Source organism: Phyllostomus discolor, chromosome 2 (assembly GCF_004126475.2).
Source record: "Phyllostomus discolor isolate MPI-MPIP mPhyDis1 chromosome 2, mPhyDis1.pri.v3, whole genome shotgun sequence".
NCBI lineage: Eukaryota > Metazoa > Chordata > Mammalia > Chiroptera > Phyllostomidae > Phyllostomus > Phyllostomus discolor.
This window is the reverse complement of record NC_040904.2, coordinates 4024102-4036856: the sequence shown is the minus strand read 5'-3', so window position 1 is coordinate 4036856 and position 12755 is coordinate 4024102. Positions and strand designations below refer to the sequence as shown.

The window sequence follows — 12755 nt, the reverse complement described above, 5'->3', positions numbered from 1 at the left end:
TACTGTTGCTGTGATGTTGAGGTCTGACTGCTGTGGAAATTAACACTGAGCCTTGAGGTTAACTTGTGTTGCATATTTGAAATAGGAAGTAGCATTTACTCACATCTCATTAGAATGTTTATGTAGGAAACTAATTTGTGATTCTCACTCGTTCTGTATCACTAAATCCACTCTATGGCTGCGTTCATTTCATAAGTGTATCTAAATGGCTGAATGGATCAAGATACTCCCTTGGTCCTGACTTCCTCCCTACAGGGCAGTTTATGGAAATTAATTTGTGATCATGAAACTTAATTCTAAAAAACTGACAAATACTTTCCTGCACACCACGCAGATGAATGGCATTCCTTTTGTGGGCCATGGCCAATGTCAGAAAGATAAATATATGGAAAGACATGAATCCAGTGAGTCAGTTTAAAGAAGATAATCTGTGGACTTCCTGAAAGCTGGCCATGGTCTGGGCGATGTATGGGCCACACTGACACCAGCTTTGAAGTCCTTTAAAGCAACAAGACAATGGACCCAAAAGAAAATAGGCAAGGAATATGATGTAGTATTCAGAAGAAATTACAATGGTCAATAACACACATGAAAACATGTCCAACGGGAGACAATTTTTTTCACCTGTCAGATTAGGAAAAGTAAGTCTGATGGAAAGATAAAGGAAAAAACATGCACATACAGTTTTCCTAGGAGTATCAGTTCCTGCAACCATTTTGGACTGCAGCTTTATTAAAATGGACATAGCATACACTCTCGGAGCTACCAATCAATACTCACTGCAGGGGACTCACGCTCTGGATGTACTTGAAAAAGTGTGTGTGGCGCACATTTGCTAACTTCCATAGTAGCCTTTTTTGTAACATCAGAAGATGAGAAATAAATAAGCACTAGGAACGTATCACACACTGTAACTAGTCATGGAAATGTAACCGCTTACATGGTGTAACACCTTTGTGTAAATTTGATACAAATATGTAATCGAGTATAAAGAGATAAACTTGAATAAAAACTGAACATGTATATATGACTGTGTGTACATGCCCCCAACTGACCTTTTCTAGGGCATACAAAACACAGTGGCGGTTACCCTTAGGGAGGGGGTGGGGAGGTCATTTCACTGTACACCATCCTGTTCCCCTTCCAACAGCTGGTTCCCTCCCTCCAACTCGCTCACCCCAGTGAGAAAGTGGCCGTGCTGATTCTGGGCTCGTTTCAGGAGCCGTCCAGGTTCAATGTCTGTAAATGCGCCTCTACACTTGAAGGAATAGATGAATAGTTCTCGGCTCTGAAGGCACACCGGGAAGGGAGCCTTAAAAAAAATACTGGTATTGGGGGCGGGGGGGCAGAAAATACAAGCAACTGTAATTGAAAAAAATAATTAAAAAAAAAGACTGGTATCTGGTCCAATCCCAAAGACTCTGGTTTAATAAGCACAGGGCGCATCCTCGCACTGGGAGTCAGAAAGCTCCCCAGGTGATTCTAATACGCAGCTGGTGGTAAGAACCACGGGTATATGCCACGTTCATTGTTCCTCACTGACCACTAATGACCCCATCGGCATCAGTGATAGCCAGAATCAAGCGTCTGAGGCCACATTCAGTTGTCAGCAGCACCTGTGCATCAGGAATAGGGGGCTCGCGTGATGGGCACATCCATGACACATCACTCCTGCCCGCTGTGCCAACATGCAGCTTCTACCGACCTTGTGGCCTTTGCTGATGACTAAAGTGGATCCTGTTTGTTGGGATTGTGGACCATTCTGATTTACTTCCTCATGCTGTTTTTGTTTTAAAAATAATTAGTTTACCCAAAAAGGACATACAAATGGCCCGCAGACCTATGCAAAGATGCTCAATGTCACTAATCGGAGATGCAAATTAAAACCACAATGAGATGTCACCTCACAAGTGTCAGAATGGCTGTCATCCATAAACCAATAAATAACAAGTGCTGGCAAGGGCGCGTGGGGAACGGGAACCGTTCTGCATCGTTGGCGGGAACGCAGACAGGTGCAGCCGCTGTGGGGAGCGGTATGGAGATGCCTCAAAAAATGAAAAATGGAACCACCTTATGATTCCACTTATGGGAACTTATCCAAAGAAACCCAAAACACTAATGTTCACTACAGCATTATTTACAATCGCCAAGATATGGAAACAGCCCACGTGTCCATCAGTAGATGAGTGGATAAAATGATGGGACATTTACACAATGGAATACTACTGAGCTACAAAAAAGACAATTTGACCCTTTGCAACAGTGTGGATGGATGTGGAGAACATTATGCTAAGTGAAATAAGTCAGCGAAAGACAAACACCATAGGATTTCACTCATATGTGGAATCTAATGAACAAATTGAACTAAAAAGCAAAAGACAGACTCAGAGAGAGCTGGCCAGCAGCTCGGTGGTGGGGGTAAGGGGGACAGAGGGATCCAGCAAAAAGGAAAAGGGGCGTACAGACATGGACAACAGTGTGGTGATGGGGGGGGTGATGATGGAGGGAAATGGTAATGGAAAAAATACAATAAAAAATAATTTCTTTAGGTTGCGGCCAAGATGGAGGTGTAGGTAGAAACCCTTTGCTTCCTCACACAACCAAAAGGAGGATAATAACCAATATAAAACCAACCACCAACCAGAAGTGCCCAAACTGCATAGAAGTCCAACAACTAAGGAATTAAACAGTCAACCAGATCAAGCAGACCTACAGCACCACAACGCAGCAAAGGGGATTGCCCCGCCCTGGCGAATACGTAAGGCCCCGCCCCCTTACAACTTATCAGCTGTGCCAAGACAAAGAAATGTGGCCCAAATGAAAGAACAGAACAAAACACCAGAGAAAGAGCTAAGCGATGAGGAAATAGCCAACCTATCTGATGTGGAAATCAAAACCGTGGTAATCAGGATGCTCACAGAACTGATTGAGCCTGGTCGCAAAATGGAGGAACAAATGAAGGATACCCAAAGTGAAATACAGCAAAATATTCAGGGACTCAACAATGACAGGAAGGAGACCAGGACTCAAAGCAATGATTTAGAACAAAAGGGAGAAATAAACATCCAACTGGAACAGAATGAAGAAACAAGAATTCAAAAACAATGAAGAGAGGCTTAAGAAACCTCTGGGACAACTTTGAACATTCCAATATCTGAATTATAGGGGTGTGAGAAGGAGAACAGCAAGAAATTAAAAACTTATTTGAACAAATAATGAAGGAAAACTTCCCCCATCTGGTAAAGGAAATAGACTTCCAGGAAGTCCAGGAAGCCCAGAGAGTCCCAAAGAAATTGGACCCAAGGGGGAACACACCAAGGCACATCACACTAAGTTACCCAAGATTAAAGATAAAGAGATAGTCTTAAAAGCAGCAAGAGAAAAGGAGACAGTTACCTACAAAGGAGTTCCCATATGGCTATCAGCTGATTTCTCAATCTTGCAGGCAAGAAGGGGCTGGAAAGAAGTACTTGAATTCATGAAAAGCAAGGACCTACAACCTAGATTACTCTCTTCAGCAAAGCTTTTATTTAGAATGGAGGGCAGATAAAGTGCCTCCCAGATAAGGTCAAGTTAAAGGAGTTCATCATCACCAAGCCCTTATTATATGAAATGATAAAGGGACTTATCTAAGAAATTAAAAATCAAAAACTAAGAACAGTAAAATGACAACAAACTCACAACTATCAACAACTGAACCTGAAAAACAAAAACAAAAATGAAACAATGAAAACAAAAACTAAGCAAATAACTAGAACAGGAACAGAATCAGAAAAAATGGACAAAACATGGAGGGTTTTCAGTGGGGAAGGGAAGAATGGGGGGGTACAAGGAATAAGCATAATTTGTGGCATAAAATAGACGGGAAAGGTTAAGAATGGTATAGGAAACAGAGAAGTCAAAGAACTTGCATGTACATCCATGAACATGAACTAAGGGGAGAGAATGCTGGAAAGTTGGGGGGGTGCAAGGCAGAGGGGGGATAAAGAAGGAAAAATTGGGAAAACTGTAATAGCATAATCAATAAAGTATACTTAAAAAAATAATTTGTTTAAGCAACAATGCCCTCAGACACTAGACTTTTACAAATTCAGCTTAACAAAAAAGATAAGCACCTGTACCTAAATGGTACTCGTGCCATGAAAGCCCATGTTGCTTCTGCTAACATCTGTCAGCCGTATTTTCAAAGAATCAGAACTTGGCAATGTTTTCTTAAGGGTGAAAAATAAGCAAGCAATTCCAAAGAACCAATGTAGCAAACAAGTGTCGCGGACAGCAGCCCAGTGTCTGTGGCATTGTGAATGAGATACGAGACAAACTCACAAGGACTACCGAGTCCTGTGGAGGAAAAGGGGCGGCACGGCTACCCTCTCAAGGGGAGGGCACCCCGGAGCGGCCTGGCCATTCTCTCAAGAGGAGATCGCTGTGCACCCTTGCCTAGAAAGCTCTTATTGGTTTAACTTGTGCAGGAATACAGGTACAGCTTATTAATCATTGTCAGAAAGGATCAAACGATAGATAGCATACAAAGAACTATTAGGGATCATTCAGAGTCAGGGTCTATCGGCTAAAAAGGCTACAAAACCTTGGGAAGCAAACTCATTTCCTGCTCCGGCCTTTATCATTTAATTAAGAGCATTCTTAGCAAAGCAGGTTTCACAGGAGTTTATGTATTCTTTCTTAGGCCTGATCACCCAGGGAACCTGCCCTTTCCAGCACAGGGCTGCACCGCCCTGTCATTGTTTCAGGCTTAAATCAGGCAGAGGCAAGATAGCTAAGAGATTAGGAGACTTCTCCCAGGCAGAATGAGGACTCAGGCTACGTCAAAGCCGAGGGGTGAGAGTCCATCACCCCCTTTCTCTGTAGCCCCCCAAGTCCTTCCCTGGGGCCTCCACATGATGCCTGTCTTAAGTCGGCCCCCCTTGGGGAATCTTACCCGTCATCAGCTAACTGATCAAGCACTGGGAGCTAGTTATGGACAAAGGAGCAGAAGCGGTGCTCCTGCCAGGGAGATAAGCTGTGTCTCCTTAGTGGCTTCTGGTACGAAGGTCACTCCCTCAGCCTTGGGGGGGGGGGGGGTGGGGGGGGATTACAGCTCCTGAAACCAGGCAGGGCGGCTCCCAACAAACAAGTTTCTGCTCTTGACCCTATGACTAACTTTCCCATTAAACCAAATGTCCCTACAACATACATGTATTTTTGCAAGAATATAGCTGACCAAAAGGAAAAAGAAAATTCCAGAAAGAACTGCTACATAAATATTCACAAACTTAGGCCTACTCTAGGTAGGTATGATTCACACAAGGTTTCTTTAAATGATTTAGATACAGAACAAGTTTCTTTTCAAGTGTCAAATATGAGCACACACACGCGACATAAGCCTCGGAATGTTAATGGGGATAGTCTTAGTCTAAATATAAATTATAACTAATATAATGAAATGAGCCCTGGCTCAGCGGATTGAGGGCCGGTCTTCAAACCAAAGGGCCGCTGGTTCGACTCCTAGTTAGGGCATGTCCCTGGGTTGCCAGCCAGGTCAGGTCCCCAGTAGGGGGTGCATGAGAGGCAACCACACATTGATTTTTCTCTCCCTCTCTCTAAAAATGAATTAAAAAATATTTTAAAAATAGAGTAAAATATGTTCAACTTTAGGGTAGGGTCTTAATGCACACAATTTTAGTTTTCCAAATATAATCTGAATATAGAATTCTTTAAAAGTAATATCTGAAGAGTTAGCCATCATATATATTTTTATTTTATTACAAGATATTTTAAATTTTGGGCAGATACAATTGTGACAGAAAACCAGCTTCATACCAAAAATACACTTTCAATTACTTTATCGAGCAAATAAAACAATCTTCATTTATTTGCTTTATTTAGAACAAAATGTACAGTAAAAATTAGATATTATACATGGCACAAGTCAGTAAGCATACATACAAAAAAGAACATGTACTAAATGTTCAGAAACAAAAGTAAAAATAAATAGCAATGATAAAACTTTGAAAAAATAATGAGCATTTTAGTGGTGGAAAATTAATTACATATACACAGTTATATTTAATAGAAAGCCATCTCTTTGAAATTGCACAAAACAAGGAACCAATAAAGCATTAATTTTTATGGGATGTAATACTATAATCCTCGGACAATTTGCTGCTTAACTCCAGGATATAAAACACTTAGGATTGTAATATGATAAAAGGTATGCAGTACTGTTTGAGAAAGACTGTCTTCCTCAACTCACGTTAACCTGTAGTAATCCTATAAAAGGCTGTACAGGAAATTTCATAAAAGAAATATTTAATTACCATGCCCACTCCATGCTAAGCAGCCAAAAATGGGCTTCAACGTAAACATGGTGAGGCAGTTAGAATACTTGATACTTTTTTATACTGAACACCCTCTTGTGTCCTATAAAAACACTTGAATCATGATTGGCAGTCTCAGCACAGACAATATCCCAGCAAAATGGATGGAGAAGTTGCTGCTTACCTTATTTTCGTGAGTAAAATGTTTCCAGAGATAAGAATTTACAGTGAAGAAACATTAATGCTCGACGCCCTCGCGACTTATCAGCGGTGCCCCTCCACGGGGGGAGCGCCCGTGCACCTGCCCCGGGACGACGCGGAGGCAGCCGTCCCGTCCCCGCTGCGGCACAGCCCGCCCCCAGATAAAAATACACTTTGGGAAACCAAAAAGACTGCACAAAGGTCAGGAGCACCCTGAGAACCTCTCGGTGAAAGACCCTTACGTCTGCTAGGGCAATAAAAAAATATGTGCAGACTTAATTACAAATATTTACATTTTATACCAGGAGCATGAGTTAGCGATTCAGCCGCTCAAAGTCAACGACTCGCGGGCATTTCGGAAGGAGTGATGACGTGCCCACGAGTTTGCGGCCGCACCTGAATGCACAGGGTACAGTGACGGCTGTGGTTCTTCCGCCTGTCACCTACCACAGCTGTGACATAAAACTGTTTACATTTTCAAAGCAGTACAACCAAGGGAACAGAGGAAATACTTTATTATCTCATATAAAATATACTTTAAGAACTACTGATCTCACTCATCTGCTCGACAACTTGCCCTAAAATCTCATCAACGACATCCACGTCGTAATTCACTTGCTGAAGGTCGAGGTCGGGCACGATCATGGCCAGCAGCTGTCCCACGTTAACTCGGAGAGACCGCAGTTTGAAGCTGCAAATAACAAACGTTACATTTACTAGATGGACACAGTAACACAGTCTGATATTCATCTGGGGCTTAATATTTAAGGGAAACATTAACCCACTTATTTGATGATTCATAACTCGATGTAGTATTTATAGATCTGTCGGTCAGTAGTGTTTCCTAATACTCAAGGCTCTCTTTGGATCCAAATAATACAATTTTGATTTGAGACTGGAGAAAACATGGTAAAGTATATAAATTATAAGATGCTATTTACAACGTAAAATCTTCTAGACAACAGTGCTACACTAGTAAGAGAACTGGTGTAAGAAGAACACATTTCCTTGGGTTTCAGCTCCCTTTGAGGAAAACAAACTGAATTGTCCCTGAAACACGTTCTAGGAGATGCCCATTGTTGCAGGAGAGGAAAAATAAACAGTTCTGTGGTCAAATAAGCTTATAAGACATTCGGTTAAATAATGTTAAACAAGACTTTTAAAAATGTAAGACTTCATGCTAAAGATCGCTGACTACCCGTTTTTTAAAACACATTTACAGGAAGCTGTTTTGCTGAAAACACTGAGGAGTCCTGGATATGGTCACCATCGTCATTCTCTCCACGTGCAAGTAGTCGCACCAAACACCAACACTGCAGACTGTCAACACCTACAGCCACAAGCTTCAGTCTGTGTGCAGATCCCAGACACAGACCTCCGCAGAGAAGACACCTCTGAGTGGGGAGGACACCCATCTCTGGGTCAGCAGTGTACAAAAAGGGGACTGGGAACCTGTTTTGTTGGCCTGCCTGGTCAGATTCCCCCGGGCCAGATGTTGGTCGGATCTGACGTCACTTTCAGGCCAGCTGTGCTTGGTCCGGGCTTCCCTGCCCATCGCCCACCTCCCACCTCCCACTGGGGGGCCCAGGGCCCAGACACTCTTCGGGCCTCTGCTCTGCAAACACTACTAACCATCCTATGTCCCACCGAGAATATCCCCCTTCTCAGAGCCAAAAACCATCTACATGAACAGCAGAGAAAAGACTAGCGTGACCCTGTGACCCATCCTTTAGGTCTCTGATTGTCTCCAGCTAATTCCTGTTTACCAGACAGGTCAAAGACCCCTATTTTTGAAGTCCAGGAGAAGTATCGTGATCTGCACACGCAACTTTAAATGTTCACATAGTTCAGACAAAAAGTAAAATGAAACACTTTTAGTTATACATTTTAGTTAACCCCATGTTACTAAAATCTCATTTCATCATATTATTAAAGTATATTTTAGCCCTGGCTGGCGTAGCTCAGTGGATTGAGCGCGGGCTGGGAACCAAAGCATCGCAGGTTCGATTCCCAGCCAGGGTACATGCCTGGGTTGCAGGCCACGGCCCCCAGCAACCACACATTGATGTCTCTCTCTCTCTCTCTATCTCCCTCCCTTCCCTCTCTAAAAATAAATAAATAAGATCTTTTAAAAAAAGTATATTTTTACTAAGGTATTTTATTTTATTTTCATACTAGGGCTTCAAACTCTAGAATGTATTTTATAGTGAAAGCATGTCTGTCCCAGTCCAGACGCGTTAGATTGCACGTGTCAGGAGCCGCATGTGGCGGGACTGCTGCCAGCGTCAGACGCCGGACGCTGCACTGCGGCTCAGGGACCTGCGTTTCTACCACCAGCACCAGAGAGGCCTGCGGCTCCCCTTCCAGAAACACCAGCTGGGGGCCGCTCCTGACACCTTCCCCTCCGGCCCGTGCAAAGCGCTCCGTTCCTTCCGTTTCCATGAACGGAGTCCGTCCAAGCTCGCCAACCTCAGCTGCCCCGCGCAGCAGCGGCCGACGGCAGTGAGGGCGGCGGGAGGCCGCCCCGCAACAGCGCCTTGGGGAGCCGCGGGCCTGCCGAGCTCCGGGAGGCGGCGGTGTGCAGTGCCAGCCCCGGGCGCCCTTCCCGACCGCCGAGCCCCCGCACGGCCCCCCACCTCGGCTTCCCCGCTCCCGGGAACGCACGGAATCGGCGCAGAGCCCCCACCTCATTATTATCTGACTGAGGGAGGGTCACCATGCCTTTGCTGTGTCCTTGTTTTCACAGAACTTCTTTCTAATAATCAAGCACTTACACTACGGCTTTTTTTTTTTTAAGTAACTCCGGGACTTCCTAGAAGCTGAGACTGGGGAGGACACACGGCGTTAATATGCGGACAGCAGCCCACGGAGATGAGGTGCCGCACGAGACGGGCAGCGGCACCTCGGACCCGGCCATCGTGGTGCTCGGGGCATTCCCACGAGACAAAGGCCTCAGCACTGTGCGTGCTCACCGCTCGGCACGCTCGCCAGAACCTGTGTGATCAGCATACCATCGCGCCCGCCAGGGCAAACGCCTCACCCATCGTCACTTGCCGGCCGCCCGTCGGAACAAGTTCATGAGCACCAAGGTGCCCGTGCCAAGGGAATCAAGCATTCCAAACCGCTCTGACCGACCACGTGCTTCATTCCTTCAAAATCCCTCTCTCACTTGAGCTGAACCCCAGCCGCTGGTTCCTGAAGGGAAGCGTGACGGCGTGCACTTCTCCCGCGCTCAGCGCTGGGACGCCGGCAGCCGGCAGCTGGCAGCCGGCAGCGGCCCGGAGAGACGAGCCGTCAGGTGCGTGCTCGCTGTCCCGCACCGCAGCCACAGCCACAGCCGCAGCCACGGGCCCGCTCCACATCATTACCTTTCCCCGTCGGCGTACTTCACAGACTCCTCAGCAGCACTTGAGGTCAACACATCGGGCCCTTTCTGTTGACTTGCAGACTTTAATTGTTCAATCTCGGTTTTCAGTTCTTCACACTGTATACGAATCTGTGACTTCTCCATTTCCAATAATTCAACCTGACAAAAAATTGATTTAACTATAAAATTTTAAAAACACTATCAAAGCATAAAAGCTAAGAAAAGTGGGAAACCAACTAGATGAAAATTACCATAAAAAACAGACAGAACCTCCACCAGCTTTCTACCAGCTAGGCTTCATCTGCTGAATCTCACCCGTACATCTTTCTAAATGGGAAGGATACAGAATGCCAATCACCACGGGAGGGAAAACAAATGGCACCTACCTAAAGACCACTGGAGAACCGAGAGAAAAGTGCCTAAAATCTGCTGCCATCCCAGTGGCGTTCGTTGCCCCCACTCAGCAGCTCCGAGTGACAGCACAAAGCTGGCAGTGTCTGGGGCGCACTCAGCCACCTAGCTCTGAGGCCAGCCACACGCGGAGACGGGAGCCGGACGGAGCAGCCGGGTAGAAGCATTTCCTCGAACGGGCAGTACTCGTTTCCAAACTCTTTTTAGCAGAGAAACCCTCCTTTCCAACACCACGTAAACAGGGCACTAACAGAGATGCTCTTAAAGAAGGCGCTCTCCAGCCCTGAATGAGTGGCTCAGTTGGTTGGGGCATCGTCTTGCACACTGAATGAAAGGTCGTGAGTTCAATCCCCAGCCAGGACACATACCTAGGTCGCAGGTTTGGTCCCCAGTAAGGGTGCAACCAATCGATGGCTCTCTCCCCCATACTCACTCTCTCTCAAATCAATAAACATATACTCAGGTGAGGGTTAAAAAAAAAGAAAAAGAAAAAGCTACCCAAATTTGAATTGGGGGCATGTGCAGAGGCTACTACTTGTCTCCTGATATCTAAGGTTTTTTCCTCAATAAACAAACAAAACAAGATTAAACAAACAAACTAACTAACACTGAATGAAGACTACAGTTCCAAGGCACCCACTAGCCAGGTAACCAAGTCCCAACAGATGGAACGAAAGTGACCTTCAGGAACCGCACCTGCCTCCCCCCTGCCGCCTAGCATGACAGCACATGACGGCTGGGCCCGAAAGCCATCTCAGACCACAGATGGTCGCTGTCAAGCAAAGCGACCCAGCGATGTGCTGTGCACTACAGGACACTTACCAGACCCGGCCACCACCCATCCAGTTCCAGCAATGCCCGACTATCTCAAGAACATTCAAGAACCCAAACAACCCCCCCCCCAAGCTTCCACATGCCCCCAGGAGGACCAGCCCCAGTTGAGAAGCAGTGGAGGAAGAGTCAAGAAATGGAAATGCTAAGTGACGGGTCCCAATGCAGCCACTGGCAGTGAAGGCTCGGGCGCCCCGGGAGCCCCGGGACCAGCAGGAGGCCAAAGACTCACCTCACTTTTATACTGGTCCCTCTCCACAGTGCACTTGTCCAGCTGTCGGAACACATCGTCCAGCTGCACCACCATCTCGTCCACTTCACTCTTACTCTCGTTACTGGAGCACTGGCTGCATTCAGGCTTCACGTTCTGCAAAGCGCTGCACTGTTTCTTCAGTCTGTCTATTTCTTCCAGAGCTTGCCGATACTGGGACACCACGTGGTCTGGCCTTTCGGATTTCCCATTAATACTTTCAAGTAAGTACACAGCGTCAGTTTCGGTAGACTGATGGCACGTCTCCTTCTTCACGTATTTGTTGACCATTTCCAGTATCCTATGCTTTAACATTCTGATTTCGTCAGCAAACATTTGACACTGTCTTTTATAATTTTCTTTTTCCTGGGTAACTAGAAGCACCTCATTTCTCAGTTCACTTAACTGGCACCCAGCATCACCCACAGGTGTATCAAAGGTTTCCTGGGCTTCGTACGTCCTTCCTTCAGCTTCCGCACAGGACAACAGCGTAGCCGTATCACTCCTCGTATTTATGTCATTCTCAGTAGTTTCTTCCTTTTTGACAACCACACCTGGCACCTCAGTCTGGGTGGCCACAGCCGTTGCCTGGTCACACACGGATGGTAAGGAGCCTGTTGAACTGGTCTGGCCACCAGGTTCCACGTCGCCCACGGGCTCGGCCTGAGCACCTCCCGGCTCCATGTGGCTCTGCTCAGACTTCACCTCGACATCAGGATCTACTGCGGGCTTGGGGGTGCTGTTTTCCTCCAAGATGATGACGTCTTCGTCGTCATCTTTACAAGCGGAGTGTTCAAAGCCTTGATTATTCAGTTTCCGCTGCTTTGCATTCAAAATTGAGGAACGAGTAGAAAGCCTCCGTTTCATGCTAGAAAAAAATTTAATAGAAGTTAGTATTATAAAATACAGATATGGACAAAATAGATGACCTTGAAATAGTCTACCTTGCAATTTGAGTAAAAACTTTATTTTTTTATTAATTTTTTAAAGATTGTATGTATTTGTTTTTAGAGAGGGAAGGGAGGAAGAAAGAGAGAGAGAGAGAGAGAGAGAGAGAGGGAGAGAAACATCAATGTGCTGTTGCTGGGAACATGGCCTGCAACCCAGGCATGTGCCCTGACTAAGAATCGAACCTGCGATGCTTTGGTTCGCAACCCATGCTCAATCCACTGAGCTACGCCAGCCAGGGTAAAAACTTTATTTTTTAAGACACTGGTGTATTTATCACATAGTACTGCCCAATGAGTGAATGGAGCAGAGATTACGTTCTTTCATAGGTGAGGAAACAGACCACTGAGGTGTTGTTAAAGCACCAGGTGTGTGCAGAACACCTCTTCATCTGCTGTCCCCTGGGCGTCCCAGTGCACCCACGTTCCAAACC

At 45.7% G+C, this 12755-nt stretch overlaps 1 protein-coding gene across 2 annotated transcripts in view; it reads right to left on the bottom strand.

The window, feature by feature from the left end:
* Nucleotides 1-5725: 5725 nt before the first annotated feature.
* Nucleotides 5726-12755, bottom strand: part of MORC3 (MORC family CW-type zinc finger 3) — a 39032-nt gene continuing 32002 nt past the window's right edge. For both annotated transcript variants that reach the window (XM_028505172.2, XM_036017422.1), the window contains 3 exons: nucleotides 11357-12242; nucleotides 9884-10041; nucleotides 5726-7206 (listed from right to left, as the gene is read on the bottom strand). In XM_028505172.2, the coding sequence (XP_028360973.1) occupies nucleotides 7053-7206; nucleotides 9884-10041; nucleotides 11357-12242 (1198 nt within the window). In that variant the 3' untranslated portion in view covers nucleotides 5726-7052. The remainder of the gene's footprint in view (nucleotides 7207-9883; nucleotides 10042-11356; nucleotides 12243-12755) is intronic.